Genomic DNA, 17,176 nt, shown 5'->3' with positions numbered 1-17,176 from the left:
GGGATCTTTCTGACCCAGGAATTGAAGCTGTGTCTCTTATGTCTCCTGTATTGGCAGGCAGGTTCTTTACCGCTAGCATCACCTGAGAATGTATATACAGGTTTAATGAAAGAAACTGTCAGCAACCCCTAAGCTAGGCTAGGGAAAGCTTTCCTATTTATCCCAAGTTTCTTATTCATTGACAAACCCCTCTTGATTTACCTAAAAACACCAAACAAAACAAAAAAACAAAGTACAACCAAAGTAATTAAGTAAGAAATGGATTGAAAATCTTGCCATAAATATGTTACCAAAAAAAATTTTGCCTTATCTTATATTTTTAAATTCACCAGTGAATTCATTTGTCCCCAAGATGAGATCTGAATCTGCATGTATTATGCTGGAACAGCCCATGATTGAACAACCACAATAAATCTATCATTTAAAGTGCTTCCTCAATTTGGCTTAAGGCTGCAGACCAAGAGGGATAGATATGGGGTTTCTGTTGCCAAGTGATGGCTGAGACCCACTCCAATTTCACATGAACTTGGAGAAGATTCAACTCTGCAACTTGTTCCATAATTGCTTCGAGCAGCTTTTCCCCTAAGCATCAAGGCCCTGGCTTATCAGTGCTGTTGCTGTCCAAAGAGATAAAAGCAAAATCCAAACCACCAGCTCTGGTGCCATATACTGAGTATTAGTGTTTCCCCCAAATTTTTATGTTAAATCCTAGTCTCCAATGTGTTCAGAGGCAGGGCCTCTAGGAGGGGATTTGGTCATGAGGGTAGAACCTTGATGAACAGGATTAGTGCCCTTATAGACAAGACCTCAGAGAGCTCTCTGGCTCTTTCTGCCTTGTCAAGGATATAATGAGAAGGCAGATGTCCTTACCAGGAGTCAACCATGCTGGCACCCTGATTCTGGGCTCCCATCCTACAGAACTGTGAGAAAGAAATCTCCAGTGTTTAAGCCGTCCAGTTTACAGTGTTTTGTTGTAAAATCTCAAACTAAGATACCTGTGGAGAACCTGCAGCACTGTGACCCTTGCCTTAAACATGTTTACTCTTTTTAACCTCATTTTTATACCTGAAAGTTTCCTTATTCACTGAGGAGATGTTAGAAATACTTCAAATGGGAGGTTCAGGAGGGAGAAGACATATGCATACCTACGGCTGATTCATGTTGATGTATGGCAGAAAGCAGCACGATATTGTAGAACAATTATCCTCCAGTTAAACATAAAGGTACTTAATAAAACAATAAAAAAAAAAAGAAATACATCATACAAAGTAGAAGGTCAGAAGGCTTAAAGGGGCTTCCCTGGTGGCTCAGATGGTGAAGAATCCACCTGCAATGCAGGAAAGCCAGGTTTGATACAGAGGTCAGAGAAACAACATTAAACATGAGACAGGGCTGGAGTGACCACCACTTTCCCCTTTCCTCTTAAATCATAATCTCAATTTCTCACTGGGCATATTCCCATCCAGGAAACAAATCTGTATTTCCCAATCTCTATGGTAGCTACATTTGGCTAGGGAACTAACTTCTGACAAACTGGGTCAGGGAACTAATTTTCCATAAGGAAAATTGTTGGATGGAACTTCTGGGAAGTTTCTTAAAAGGAAGTAAGTAGACTTTGGTTTCTACCTTCCTCTCTCCTGTCATCAGGGGATGACATGGGGATGACACTGGGAAGAATGTCTTTGAGAGGCTGAAGCCGTCTAGCAGCCGGCCTGGTTCATGATGGGAAGCTGGAAGCAGCAAGATAAAAAAGGTATGTATCTTTGATGTGTGTGGACTCTGGGTAGCCTTAACTGCCAACCTTTCAAGAGACCAACCTATCAATGAGTAGCCCAACCTACCAACAAAAAACTTCGTCTCGCAGCCACTGCTTCTTCCAATGTTTTATTTATAATGTAACCTCTCTGGCCTGTATAGTAAAAGCTATAGTTTTTCCAGTAGTTATGTACAGACGTCAGAGTTGGACCATAAAGGAGGCTGGCACCCAAGAATTGAGGTTTTTTGAACTCTGCTGCTGGAGAAGACTTTTGAGAGTCCCTTAGTCAGTGAAGAGATCAAACCAGTCAATCCTAAAGGAAATCAACCCTGAATATTCATTGGAAGGACTGATGTTGAAGCTGGAGCTCCAATAATACCCTTTGGCTACTTGATGAGGAGAACCGTCTGTTTGGAAAAGACCCTGATGCTGGGAGAGTATGAGGGCAGGGGCAGGGGGTGACAGAGGATGAGATGGTTGGATGGCATCACTGATTCAATGGATGTGAGTTTGAGCAAAGTCAGGGAGACAGTCAAAGACAGGGAAGCCTGGTGTGCTGCAGCTCACGGGGTTGCAAAGAGTCAGACATGACTTAGCAACTGAACAATGCTAACAGCAACCACCACTACCTCATTCTTATTGATCAGTGTATCTACAGACAGTGGGTAAATGCTTACTTTACAGCAACTGTATAAGGTAGGAGTTTATCTTTCAGTGTCATATCTTTTTGCCTTTTCATACTGTTCATGGGGTTCTCAAGGCAAGAATACTGAAGTGGTTTGCCATTCCCTTCTCCAGTGGACCACATTTTGTCAGAACTCTACACCATGACCCGTCAGTCTTGGGTGGCCCTACATGGTATGGCTTGTAGTTTCATTGAGTTAGACAAGGCTGTGGTTCTAATTTGATTAGTTTTCTGAGATTGTGGTTTTCATTCTGTCTGCCCTCTGAAAGATAAGGATAAGAGGCTTTATGGAAGCTTCCTGATGGGAGAGACTGACTGTGGGGGAACTGGGTCTTGTTCTGATAGGTGGGGCCATGCTCAGTAAATCTTTAATCCAATTTTCTATTTATGTGCAGGGCTATAGTCCCACCCTTTTGTTTGATGTGAGACCGAACTATGGAAGGAGTAATGAAGATAATGGCCACCTCCTTCAAAAGGTCTTGTGCATCCACTGTTATATTCAGCGCTCCTGACCCTGCAGGAAGCCACAGTCAACCCATGCCTCCACTGGAGACACCTGGACACTCAAAGGCAGTCTGGGTGAGTCTCTTGTGGGGTCATTGCTCCTTTTTTTCTGGGTCCTGGTGCACACAAGGTTTTGTTTGTGTCCTCCAACTCTGTCTCCTCAGTCCTGTGTAAGTTCTGTAATCAAATCCCACTGGCCTCCAAAGTCAAATACCCTGGGGGAATTCTGAGTCCCTTTGCGAGATCTTCAGGATGGGAAATCTGTTGTGGGTCCTAGAACTTTCTTAACAGTGTGAGAATTTATTTGGTATAATTGTTCTGCAATTTGTGGGTCATCTGCTCAGTGGCTCTATGGTGGGGTTAATGGTGACCTCCTCCAAGAAGGCCTATGCCACATGCTGTGTGACCCAAGTCTGCAGCACCCAGAGTCCCTGACCCTAGGACAGGCCACTGTTGAACCATGCCTCCGTAGGAGATACTGACACACTCAAAGGCAGGTCTAGCTCAGTCTCTGTGGGGTCTTTGGGTCCTGGTGCACACAAGGTTTTGTTTGAGCCCTCCAAGCATATCTGGCGGGTATGGGGTTTGATTCTAAATGTGATTGTGCCCCTCCTATCATCTCGTGGGGCTTCTCCTTTGCCTGTGGACATACGGTATTTTATTTTTTTATGGTATCCAACATTCTCCTGTTGATGGTTGTTCAGCAGCGAGTTGCAATTTTGGAGTTCTCACAGGAGAAGATTAACATATGTCTTTCTATTATGCCATCTTGTTCCCAGTATGAAAAGGCAAAAAAATATGACACTGAAAGATGAACTTCCCAACTGGGTAGGTGCCCAATATGCTACTGGAGAAGAGTGGAGAAATAACTCCAGAAAGAAGGAAGAGACAGAGAGATCCAAAGTGAAAACAAGACCCAGTTGTGGATATGACTGGTGATGGAAATAAATTCCAGTGCTGTAAAGAACGATACTGCATAGGAACCTGGAATGTTAGGTCCATAATCAAGGCAAATCGGAAGCGGTCAAACAGGAGAGGGCAAGAGTGAACGTCAACGTTTTAGGAATCAGTGAACTAAAATGGATTGGGATGGGTGAATTTACTTGAGATGACCATTTTATCTACTACTGTGGGCAAGAATCTCTTAGAAAAAATGGAGTAGCTTTCATAGTCAACAAAAGAGTCCAAAATGCAGTACTTGGTACAATCTCAAAAACGACAGAATGATCTCTGCTTGTTTCCAAGGCAAAGTATTCAATATCATAGTAATCCAAGTCTATGCCCCAACCACTAATGCCCAAGAAGCTAAAGTTGAAACGTTCTATAAACACCTACAAGACCTTCAAAACTAACACTCAAAAGAGAAGTCCTTTTCATCATAGGGGACTGGAATGCAAAAGTAGGAAGTCAAGAGATACCTGGAGTAACAGGCAAACTTGGCCTTAGACTACAGAATGAATCAGGACCAAGGATAACAGAGTTTTGCCAAGAGAATGCTCTGGTCATAGCAACCCTCTTTCAACAACACAGGAGAAGACTCTACATATGGACATCACCAGATGGTCAATACTGAAATCAGACTGATCATATTCTTTGCAACCAAAGATGGAGAGGCTCCACATAATCAGCAAAAACAAGACCAGGAGCTGACTGTGGCTCAGATCATGAAGTCCTTATTGCCTGATTCAGACTTAAATTGAAGAAAGTAGGGAAAACCACTAGACCATTCAGGTATGACCTAAATCAAATCCCTAATGATTATACAGTGGAAGTGACAAATACATTCAAGGGATTAGATCTGATAGAGTGCCTGAAGAACTATGGATGGAGGTTCGTGACATTCTACGGGAGGCAGTGATCAAGACCATCCTCAAGAAAAATAACTGCAAAAAGGCAAAATGGTTGCCTGAGGAGGCCTTACAAATAGCTGAGAAAAGAACAGAAGCTAAGGGAAAGGAGAAAAGAGAAGATATAGCCATCTGAATGCAAGTTTCAAAGAATAACATGGAGAGATAAGAAAGCTTTCCTCAGTGATAAGTGCAAAGAAATAGAGAAAAGCATTAGAATGGGAAAGACTAGAGATCTCTTCAAGAAAATTAGAGATACCAAGGGGACATTTCATGCAAAGATGGGGACAATTAAGGACAGAAATTGTTGGACCTAACAGAAGCAGAAGATATTAAGAAGAGGTGGCAAGAATACACAGAAGAACTATACAAAAAAGTTCTTCGTGACCCAGATAACCATGATGGTGTGATCACTCACCTAGAGCCAGACATCTTAGAATGGGAAGTCAAGTGGGCCTTAGGTAATCATCACTACAAACAAAGCTAGTGGAGGTGATGGAATTCCAGTTGAGCTATTTCAAATCCTAAAAGATGTTGCTGTGAAAGTGCTACACTCAATATGCCAGCAAATTTGGAAAACTCAGCCATGGCCATAGGACTGGAAAAGGTCAGTTTTCATTCCAATCCCAAAGAAAGGCAACGCCAAAGGATGCTCAAACTACCTCACAATTGCACTCATCTCCCACACTAGCAAAGTAATACTCAAAATTCTCCAAGCCAGGCTTCAACAGTTCATGAACTGAGAACTTCCAGATGTTCAAGCTGGATTTAGAAAAGGCAGAGGAACCAGAGATCAAATTGCCAACATCCACTGGAGCTTCAAAAAAGCAAGAAAGTTCCAGAAAAACATCCTATTTCTGCTTTATTAACTATGCCAAAGCCTTTGACTGTGTGGATCACAACAAACTGTAGAAAATTTTTCACGAGATGGGAATACCAGATCACCTTACCTTCCTCTTGAGAAATTTGTATGTAGGTCAAGAAACAACAATTAGAACCAGAGATGGAACAACAGACTGCTTCCATATTGTGAAAGGAGTGCATCAAGGCTGTATATCATCACCCTGCTTATTTAACTTATATGCAGAGTACATCATGTGAGATCCAGGCTGGATGAAGCACAAGCTGGAATCAAGATTGTTGGGAGAAATATCAATAACCTCAGATATGCAGATGACACCACCCTTATGGCAGAAAGCAGAGAAGAACTAAAGTGCCTCTTGATGAAGGTGAAAGAAGAGAGTGAAAAAACTGGCTTAAAGCTCAACATTCAGAAAACGAAGATCATGGCATCTGGTCCCATCACTTCATGGCAAATAGATGGGAAACAATGGAAACACTGGGCTCCCAAATTACTGCAGATGATAACTGCTGCCATGAAATTAAAAGACACTTGCTCCTTAAAAGTAAAGCTATGACCAACCTTGAAAGCATATTAAAAATCAGAGACCTTACTTTGCTGACAAAGATCCATCTAGTCAAAGCTATGTTTCTGCCAGTAGTCATGTATGTATGTGAGAGCTGGACTATAAAGAAAGCTGAGCACTGAAGAATGGATGCTTCCGAACTGTGGTGTTGGAGAGTCCCTTGGACCGCAAGGAGATCAAACCAGTCAATCCTAAAGGAAATCAACTCTGAATATTCATTGGAAGGACTGATGCTGAAGCTTAAACTCCAATATTTTGGCCACCTGATGGGAAGAACTGACTGATTGCAAAATACCCTGATGCTGGGAAAGATTGAAGGCAGGAACAGGAGGGGATGACAGAGGATAAGATATTGGATGGCATCATCAACTCAATGGACATGAGTTTGAGCAAGCTCTGGGAGTTGGTGATGGACAGGGAAGCCTGGAATACTGCAGTCATGAAGACTCAGACATGACTGAGTAACTGAACTGGAGGTAAGAATTATTATCTCTCTCTTATGGATGAGGATATTAATGTTTATGGGAGAAGGCAATGGCACCCCACTCCAGTACTGTTGCCCGGAAAATCCCATGGGTGGAGGAGCGTGGTAGGCTGCAGTCCATGAGGTCGCTAAGAGTCAGACACGACTGAGCGACTTCACTTTCACTTTCCACTTTCATGCATTGGAGAAGGAAATGGCAACCCACTCCAGTGTTCTTGCCTGGAGAATCCCATGGACGGAGAAGCCTGGTAGGCTGCAGTCCATGGGGTTGCACAGAGTCGGACACGACTGAAGCGACTTAGCAGCATTAATGTTTATAGGTGTTAGAGAAGTGACCTAATGATACTAATGTAGCAAGTAGCCAAGTGAGAAACACCAGGTGAGATTCTAGACCTTAAATTTTTTAGTGCATCATCCCATCATTATGTAAAGTGAAAGTTGCTCCGTCATCTCCAACTCCTGGGACCCCATGGACTATACGGTTCATGGAATTCTCCAGGCCAGAATACTGCAGTGGGTACCCACTCCCTTTTCTGGGGGATCTTCCCAACCCAGGGATCAAACCCAGGTCTCCCTCATTGTAGTTGGATTCTTTGCCAGTTCAGCCACAAGGGAAGCCCACCATTCTCTAAAGTGGGAGTAAATCTCTCCTGTGTGCCTTCAGCTAAACCCGCTAATCTTCTGTCCTCTTTTAAAGTTAAGATTAAAACCTCTGCCTACTATAGGCACTATTGTGAGGACAAGTATGTTTATTATTGTGCAAAGCATTTAAGTCCTTGGAACATAATTACTATTTAATTTGTGTGTACAATTAAAAGTCTTTAAAATGTTTTCAACAACAAAACTGTCACCGTTTATACAGAAAGGTTTAACTTGCAGCATTGTAAAAATTAAATGGTTTGTATCTTGACCTGTTTAAACTGGCTTGGACAACTAAATTCGAAATCACTAATTACTTTTCTGTTCCAGAAATCTATTCTGTACTGCCTAGCACTTGGTTAGACTGTGTTTCGTAACCGCTCAGTTCACAATTTTGCCTTGTCATCCCGCTGTGGCTGCCTGAGGCATAAAGTATCCTATAGTCCCCCACAAAGTATCATAGGAATAGCAGATTGTGTTATCCTAACCAACTCACAAAAATAACTTTGGGACAACAATCTAAATGCAGTTCAACCTGGTTGTCTGTCTGCAGTAGGCCTTAGCAGTTTTGGAAAAGTAAATTTACATTTCTTGGTCTAAGAACTTGTTTCCTTGTTTCCCTCCATCTCCAAAAAGAATAATTCGGACCCCCTGATTTCAAAGGCTGAGACCACCTCTCAGATTCTGTGTTCTCTATACAAAATGTTGCCCTGAAAACGCTTCATGGTTATGCCCTAGCTATGGATTCACTCTGGCTATGTGACTTAGGCAAATTATATAATTCCTCTAAGCTTTAGTTTTTCATTAGTGAAATGGGGATAATAATATGATATAAACAGCACAGAGCTGCAGAAATATTGAAAGGAAATAAGATGTGTGGCACTCTGTATCAGTTTCCTTTTTTTCCAATTACAAGTTACTATAAACTTGGTGGCCTAAAGCAACACAAATGTATTATATTACAGTTCTGGAGGTCAGAGGTCCAGTATGGGTCACAACGGGCTAAAATCAAGGTGTTGTTAGTGTTGTGCTAGTTTTTGTTGTCATCACTGGTGTTCAATCGATAAGTCATGTCAGACTCTTGCGACCCCACGGACTGCAGCCGGCCAGGCTCCTCTGTTCCTGGGATATCCGAAGGCAAGAATACTGAAGTGGTTGCCCTTTCCTCCTCCAGGGGATCTCCACTCCCAGCCACTGCCATCCCCGACATATCAAATGAATGTCTTCTGCCTTGGGAGGTGGATTCTTTACCACTGAGCCACTTGGGAAGCCCTGTGTTACTCTGGAAGGTTCTGGAATCATTTTCTACTCTTTCACATTGTTGGAAGAATTCACTTCATTTAAGTTGTGGGACTGATATCCCTATCTCCTTGCTCACTGTCAACTGAGGATTTTCCCATTTGATAGAGGAATCTGGAATTCCTTTGTTCCTTGGCCCCCTCCCACCATCTTCAAAGTCAGCAGTCCCAATTAGGGTCTCCCTCATGCTGGAAATCTCTCTTGCCCTTCCTTCATTATCATACATTTCTTTCAAACACTTCTGCGTCTTCTTCCCCTTTCAAGTGCCCATCTAGAGGATCCAAGATAATCTCCCTATTTTAAGATCAAGTTGTTGGCAACCTTAATTTCACCTTTAACTTTCATTATCTTTTGTCATGTGACATAATATAATCAAATTCTCCAGAAGAAGGACATGGACATGTTTGTGGCCATCAGTCCACTTATCAGAAGCTTTCAGCACAAGGTTCCAAGAGGTAGTAAGTACTCAATCAATTAGAACAATACCCAATACTTATGTTTACTCTCTGCCAGGTTCTGACCTAAGTGCTGTATAGATATTTATGGGTTTTATCCACATACCAACCCTCATAATGTGATGTATTTGCTAATCCTATTAATTAACAAATGAGGACTCAAAACACACAAAGAGTAAGTCACTTCCTTGATCTGGTAAAAGAATACAGATTGGAACCCGACAGTCTTGCTCCAAAATCTGTGCTTTAAACTAAGCCCTATTCTGCTTCTTCATTTTAAATGTTATCATAGCAGTCAGGAAATCAAGAGAGCCTTTGCTTAAACTAATACCCATAAAATTACTTCAATATAGGCCAACAAGATTGATATTCATCTAGCATAGGCTGCCATCTTCTATTTTCTTTGCCCTGAGACGTTGGGCCACCTGAGAGAGAGCCTTGGGCCAGGGCCGGCATTCCTTTGTCATTCCAGTTTTGAGTCTTACCAGTCAAATGTGGAAGAAACTCATTTCTAAAATACTCTATGTTGGAAGAGTATTTAGATTTCACAACCTGATTAGTATCATCTCAAGAGTATTGCGAACAAAAATACTGCTATTATGGTTCCCGAACACCTCACATTTTATTGAAATGCTACTGTTTTTCATTTCATATTGAAAGCCTACTTCAGCATTGCTATGGAAAGCAAGAAGCAGGTAAATCACCACCTTTATGGGCAATAGAATACCTTTCATTTTCCTGAACGATCACCTCTCCTTTCTTCCAGGAGGAGAGTGCCCTGGGGGAAGCTCTGGGTTTACAATCCAAGTTGACCTCACTGCCCACCTGCACCTGAATCAACTTCTTCATTGGAGTCTTTGAAAAATCTGGAGCAGAAGCTGAAAAAGAGGAAAGAATATGAATTTGATTTTATTTCTTTAAATTCCTATCAATTCCAAAGGTTTACTTTATAATGATTTTTTTAAAGGTTCTTGACAGGTGAGCTATGACTTCTTGATTTGTTTGACTGACTGGGGACCACTTACAAGATGTTTTCGATGCTCAAAAGCTAATTCCTACTATTGTGTTTTATGGCAAGTACTAATTCTTGAGACAGTTACTTTATATGAAAATTTTAAGTTTACCATGAACTTTTAAAATAGCTCAGTCACAAATTTAATAACACTAAAAATACTTATCACAGAATGTTCTTGAAAGTTCCATAAAGATAACAGGGTCAGTCTCTCTCTCGTGACTTCAAAGACACAGTGCATAGCACAGTGCCTGATAGTCAGTAGGTACTCAGCAATGTTTACTGAATAAAGGCTGAGTGCTGAACACTTAGTCTCCTGGATAAACATTATCAAGATCTATCATAAACATTATTAAGATCTATTATAAAATGTTCATGTGGTTAGCTTTAACTTCAAAGTTGGAGAAGAATAACATGCATCATTACACTATGTTACAATATTCAATTAAATAATATGTAGAAAACACGTTTGCTAATAATGCATGGAATGCTGATCTTGAAACAATACCTGAACATTCAAGAGACAATCTATCATTTGAAGGAAAGCATATGTTAATCAGAAAATCATCTTCCTTTTACTGCAAATGTGGAAAAAAGTTAAGAACTCAGTGCATTTCTATAAATATCTAATCTACTTTCCTATGGCATATCCCAATGAATATAATTTATTTTTTAATAACTGGATATCATACAATGAATTATATGATACATATATGTGATTGCAGATAAAGAAGACATGTTATCTTGGAGGTTGCTGGCCTTAAAAATTAAAATTCTAAGAGAATGCTGCTGCTGCTGCTGCTGCTAAGTCGCTTCAGTCGTGTCCGACTCTGTGAGACCCCATAGACGGCAGCCCACCAGGCTCCCCCGTCCCTGGGATTCTCCAGCCAAGAACACTGGAGTGGGCTGCCATTTCCTTCTCCAATGCAGGAAAGTGAAAAGTGAAAGTGAAGTCGCTCAGTCATGTCCAACTCTTAGGAACCTCATGGACTGCAGCCTACCAGGCTCCTCCGTCCATGGGATTTTCCAGGCAAGAGTACTGGAGTGGGGTGCCATTGCCTTCTCTGAGTCTAAGAGAATAATTTTTACTAAAACAAGCCAAAAATATCTTTATATATTAGTATAATCTCTTTTCAAACATAGGTCATATTTTTTTCCCATTAAAAAAACCCATGCAACACTAGGCAGAGATTCATTTGGTTTAAGATGAATAAACTATGGTTTATAAGACTGATTGAGAGTACAGCAGGCTTCCACTTCAGATATGTGCACATTTCACCTCCTTTCTGTTGTAATACCATATGTCTCTGTCATGGATAACACCAGCCAGATTTTCAGGTGATGATCTGCTGTTTCCAAGCTTTAGTCTTCTTGGTACAGATGAAGTGTTTCTAACTTCCAGGCACCAAGAGACACCTGTTTTCCTTAAACCAGTGTTTTTCCATGAAACACATAACATTTTGGCTATCTTGGGCACTGAAGGACATTAAGCAGTCTCTCTGGTATCTGTCTGCAAGATGCCAGGAGCATATGCAGGCTCCATCCCTTTCACTATGGCAGCCCAAAATGTCTCCAGACATTTCCCACTATTTCCAGGGTGCAAAACCGTCCCCAGTAGGGAAGCACTGAGTTAGATCAATCAGGACTGTGACTTGCACTTAAGCAATTAAGAAAGCTATCCTTCTTTCACTAGATTGATAATGAAAATTGAATGTCCTGGGGATCATCATATGAGACCTGAGAGTGGTGATGATGTTAGAACCCTGAGTCAAATCAAACTGAAATCCAAATTCTCTATTTTAATTACAATGAACAATACATTTCCCCACTCCCCTTCTCTTTCCTTCTTCCCACCCTCTTGCTTGCTCTCTTCCCTCCTTCCCTCTTACCCTTCCTTTCTTCCTCCTCTCTTTCTTTCTTATCTATACATATTATGTTATGGTCTGACAATTTCGGTTGGACTTGAAGTCATTTGCACCTTACAGTGTCTTTTCTGGACAATGGGCCTAAACATAACATTTCCTTTCTTCTCTTATACCTGAAGTACAAGAGAAACAATTCATAATTTCAAGTAGTTGAGCCTCGGTTAGTTAAAGCTCTGGTGTGCCCAAAACTTAAACCTTCCAGCAGAGTTATTAAAGACAAGGACAACAACTCCTTTTGGATCAATAAACTATTGATTGGAATTTTGATATTTACTTTTATGGACCAGCAACTGAGAACACCAGAGTCACTTATTCTCCTAAAAGGTACTACTTATTTCACACTATTGGTGCTGGATAAGGATGTTTTAGCTCAACACTCTCTCCCTATTGTTTCTCTACTTCCAACTTTGGGTTTAATTCTGGCCATAATTGTTGCCTTTCCTTAGAAATCATTAAAGTGTACGCCTCGATTAAAAACTCTGCATGATTCTGCTGCAATACTGAAAATGTTATTAGATGTAGGAATCTAATATGAAAGGTAAATATTTCTGCTTCTGGCAAAAATGGAGGATTTAAGAAAAATAAATTAAGATGAGAAAGTTGGTCTTACCCATGACCTTGAGCTCAGCACTAGAATAGACGAGACCATGTTTGTTCTCTGCTATGCACTGGAACATGCCAGAATCGGTCACATTTAGGTTTGATATTGTAAGGGCACCATTTTCTATCTGTATTCTCTCCTAGACAATAATAAAAATGCCTTGCATATAAATGTATATACCATTTTAGATGAAAAATGATAACCACTGAATATTATTTCAATCATGCAAAAGTGTCCTTAATTTCTTCCCTCATAGTATTAGGCAATCTGACCTGAAATTTAAATGATTCCCTTATTTGAAATGCTGAGAGTGACTTAACAGCTAGACATTAAAAATACTAATAAATATACTGCAGTCAAAAAGTATATCAGTCAAATAAATAACAAAGCATAAATGGAAAATATTGCAACTATTTCATTTTTCCCTATGGATAAAGTTGCAGATTTTAAGAAATGTACCAGGTTCCCAACCCATGAACTGGAAAGGTTTTCACCAGTTTTTAAAATCATGCAAATTGAAGACGTAATAAATTCTGTGTATTAAAAAGGGTGCTGGAAAACATATATCTATTTAAGATTTGTAGTATTATGAATGGTTATGTGGAAAAATCTGAAGGAACATAAGTGACTTAGTACAACAATTTTTAAAAAGAGCAAAAATTACATGGCTTGAGAAGTGATTGAGAAAATACTCATGTAACAAGGTAAACATATAATTGATACATTTATTTTCCAGAGGCCATCCATGTCATTAAACAGGAAAAATAGAAATCGCATTCTATGAATGATTAAAATAAAGCCTTCTCTAATTTCAAAATGAAAAAAAACAATAGTGCAGTGGACCAAAGTTTGAACTATGGGGAGTCCACTTATTTCATACTTTTTCATTGAAAACTGCAAATACTACAGGACCTCATAGTCCCTGGTTGGTTGCATCCATGGATCAGGGACACAGGGAACTGATTATAAATTATACAAGAGCTAACACTTGCACTGTTCATAGGTTGACTTTATATCATGAACTAAATTGATAATATAATCTTTCTCCAATGAAATTCAATACTGAAAATATTTCCTCCTTGGAAGACTGGGTACTTGATTTTATCCTTTTTTCCCTTGCACCACTTCTCAGATGAATGTGATAAAAACTCTTCAGATGAATGTGTGCAAACTCACCAGTTTACTCTGGCAGTTGGTACCAGAAAAGGCATTTATACAAAGCGGGAAAAATGTGTATTAACCAGGCACATGACCTTACCTCAAGCACAAGGGCTTCTCCATTTTTCAACCATCGGTAGGAGGGTTTGGGCTTACCACTAGCCCGACATTCCCAGTAAAGACTGTCCTCCACTGCTAATTCTACATCTTTTATGAGTTGAACCCAATGAGGCTTTGCTGCAACGAAAAAAAAAAAATTCAAACCACTCCACGATAAAAAACAAATACTTTATCCACATAAATATAAGTGGATATGACTATGGGCAATAATAGATTAATGTAAGCTAATGTAATGTAAGTGGCTAAAACTGTATTTAATTCACTAGGTATTTATTAAGTGGTATGTGAAACATTTATAGATTTGAGAACGGATGTTACAACCTGCCCTTTCCTAAGTCAAATTCATTATGCTTTCTCTGTTTTCAAAATTCTGGGCACTGTATTACGTTCTTCAGATATCAGCAGAAAAATGCAGGTACACAAACTATATAGATTTTCTTGTCCAAGTACATTTTTGAATTACGAGCTCACAACTGATGGCAACTTAATATGTGAATGACAGCAGATACCAGTCTTAATTATGCACTAAAAATCAGCATCAATAGAAGAGAAACTTGTACAGCAGAAGAAAAAAAATATTTCCTTCAGGTTAGAAATAACTCTTAATTAAATACAAACCAGTGAACATCTTATGAACCTTTGTGCAAATTAAAATGAAAGCAGGGAAAGATGGATAAATTCATTCAATTTGAATCAAATGATTTTTTATGAAAAAGAAGTAACTCGTGCAACCTTAAATTAGGTATGCAAATCAGTTGCATCAAGTGGATTTATCATTTTTACTTGCATTTTAGAAGACACTTGGGAAGTCCTTTTACAGATGAAAGCAACATACCACTCACAATGAAAGTCACTCAACATTCAAAGTATATACAGCCAAATCTCAGTCTGTGTTTTCGATCTGAGACTAGGAGGTGAGATTTCTTCCCGATTTCACATTGCATTATACATGTGATATGTACTTCGGGGTTCACATTTGCATCCTCCATATGAAGAAAGATTTTATCTATTGCTATTTAATTTCAACCATGGGAAGATTTGTCTTTCTGTTTATATCTCATAAAATTGCCTTTTCTATAAATGAAACTGAAACTATAGCTATTCAGCTTTTAGAGAAAATGTACCCATCGAAGTTTTACCTTATTTTGTCCTTTTATAAAATATAAACAGCTTGCCCAATCTGAAGTATAATTCAGTCCCAGATCACTCCTCTCTACTCTATATTGAAACACACTGTCTTCTTTCAGGAATTAATCAGCCTAGGTGGGATGAGACTACAGTAGACTCACATATGATCCCTTGACTGAGGCTCAAGTTTCTAGCAAAAATTTCCACTGGCTTCTCATACTACTGTTCTCCAAATGGAAAGATAATTTGCTGGACTAAGTGAATCCTAAGACTACAATTGCCGCATAATGTGATTTATCCCCTTATTCCATCATATGAAATTCAAATATTCTACTGGACCATTTTTTACATGAAATATCAGAGCAGATAATCAAGAACTGCAAGGCATTTATTGAATATACTAGACTTCAGACAGAATTTTAAAGTAACTTTCATCAAACTCTCTAATTGATTTCTGATTTCTTTTTTTAAATTGAGATTTTTTTTTTCATTTTATTTTTTGGCTGCACTGCACTGCATATGGTATCTTAATTTTCTGATGAGGGATCAAACCTGTGACCCCTGCAATGAAAGTGCAGAGTCCTAACCACTGGACCACCAGGGAGTTCCCTCTAATTTATTTCTTAGGTACATATAAAAATGGACTAAAGCAACCATCTGCCTCATTTACTAAGTATAGCAGATGATGTTTGTTGTCTATTGTGTATCCATTTTCTCTCTTCTTTATTCCTAAGATGCCCTCATTTTTTATTGAATTATCTTCTCTTCTACAAAATCCAGGGAAACCTGACCATATTTTGTATTCCAAAAAAGGCTCATAAGTTGTTGAAGCCAATTTGTCTTGTTAGTGATTGGTTTAGGAATGAACATGCAGCCAATGAGATCTGAAAAGTGAACTGCAAGATGTTTTAGAGAAAGGAAGCATGCACAAGAACGAATGTGCTGGTCACTGCTGGTAGCCATTCTATGACTGTCAGGGAAGTCAATATGCAGAGAAAGGGAAAAGATAAGGGCAGAAAGAAACGCCAGAGAAACTGATCCAGGGCCTGATTATAAGGCGCTTAAACGTCAGCTTAGCTTTGAATGTCTTGCCAAACAAGCAAACAAGGGTTTATTATTGGTGCAGGGCTGCCGTTCCATACAGCTAAAAACATTCCTACTAAAACATTAAGACAGTTGGAATATCTTGTATTTTCCGGTCCTGGTCACTTCTTACCCTGGGTCAGGTACTGGCTGTTTAGAAAGGAGAAAATGAGCTTGGACTTGTTTGTGGTCAACTTAGAGCCATACAAGCGCATGGTTTAGGGGTCCCCCGCACATATCCGTATCATCCTGCCAACATGTAGAACGTGGTGTCTGGGAAACTGCAACTTAGCGCTGTGTATTCTAACCAAATCTTGTAATAAGAAGGGAGAAGTACAACACAGAATGGCTCATGCTATCAATCCACACCTCCGTTTTGTTCCTGGCAGATCCTATAAACTTACAATAAAACAAGTGTCAGTCTAATCAGATGTAATGCACTTGCAAACTTCACGTTCCTTTGAAGAGGCTTTACTTGTCTTTGCAAAATTTTTCCTCTCTGTAATATTTATGTACACTATACAAGTTTGCATTGCAAATTATTTCAATTTTCAGTTTTTAAAATAAATAGAATATATTGTCATTTGCCGTTCACAAAAGTGATCAATTCTCATTCATTTTACAATGTTTTTAATGGTTAAACTGCAAAAATACATTCACTGAGTTTACATCTTCACATATTTTATAGTAGATGATTTATTTCTAGTTTCTAAATCATACTTTCATAAAAATACTTAATATTATTTTTCTTAATAAAAGTGATTTGAAAAGAAGTTTGGGCAAAAAAGATAATCTAATTTTCCTAAGACCCTGATGCTGGGAGATTGAAGGCAGGAGGAGAAGAGGACGAGAGAGGATGAGATGGTTGGATGGTATCACCCACTCAATGGGTATGAGTCTGAGTGAACTCTGGGAGTTGGTGATGGACAGGGAGGCCTGGCGTGCTGCAATTCATGGGGTCACAAAGGGTCGGACACAACTGAGTGACTGAACTGAACTGAATTTTCCTAAAAACAGACTCTAAACAAAGGTAATTGTATTAACCTTTCTTAC

At 39.5% G+C, this 17,176-nt stretch overlaps 1 protein-coding gene across 5 annotated transcripts in view; it reads right to left on the bottom strand.

Moving 5' to 3' along the window:
- Window positions 1-17,176, bottom strand: part of CNTN3 (contactin 3) — a 579,340-nt gene that overhangs the window by 103,927 nt on the left and 458,237 nt on the right. For all 5 annotated transcript variants that reach the window (XM_070359490.1, XM_070359491.1, XM_070359489.1 and 2 more), the window contains 3 exons: window positions 13,893-14,029; window positions 12,644-12,773; window positions 9,824-9,974 (listed from right to left, as the gene is read on the bottom strand). In XM_070359490.1, the coding sequence (XP_070215591.1) occupies window positions 9,824-9,974; window positions 12,644-12,773; window positions 13,893-14,029 (418 nt within the window). The remainder of the gene's footprint in view (window positions 1-9,823; window positions 9,975-12,643; window positions 12,774-13,892; window positions 14,030-17,176) is intronic.

This window comes from Bos mutus, chromosome 22 (genome assembly GCF_027580195.1).
Source record: "Bos mutus isolate GX-2022 chromosome 22, NWIPB_WYAK_1.1, whole genome shotgun sequence".
Classification (NCBI taxonomy): domain Eukaryota; kingdom Metazoa; phylum Chordata; class Mammalia; order Artiodactyla; family Bovidae; genus Bos; species Bos mutus.
This window is presented reverse-complemented; position numbering and strand designations above follow the sequence as displayed.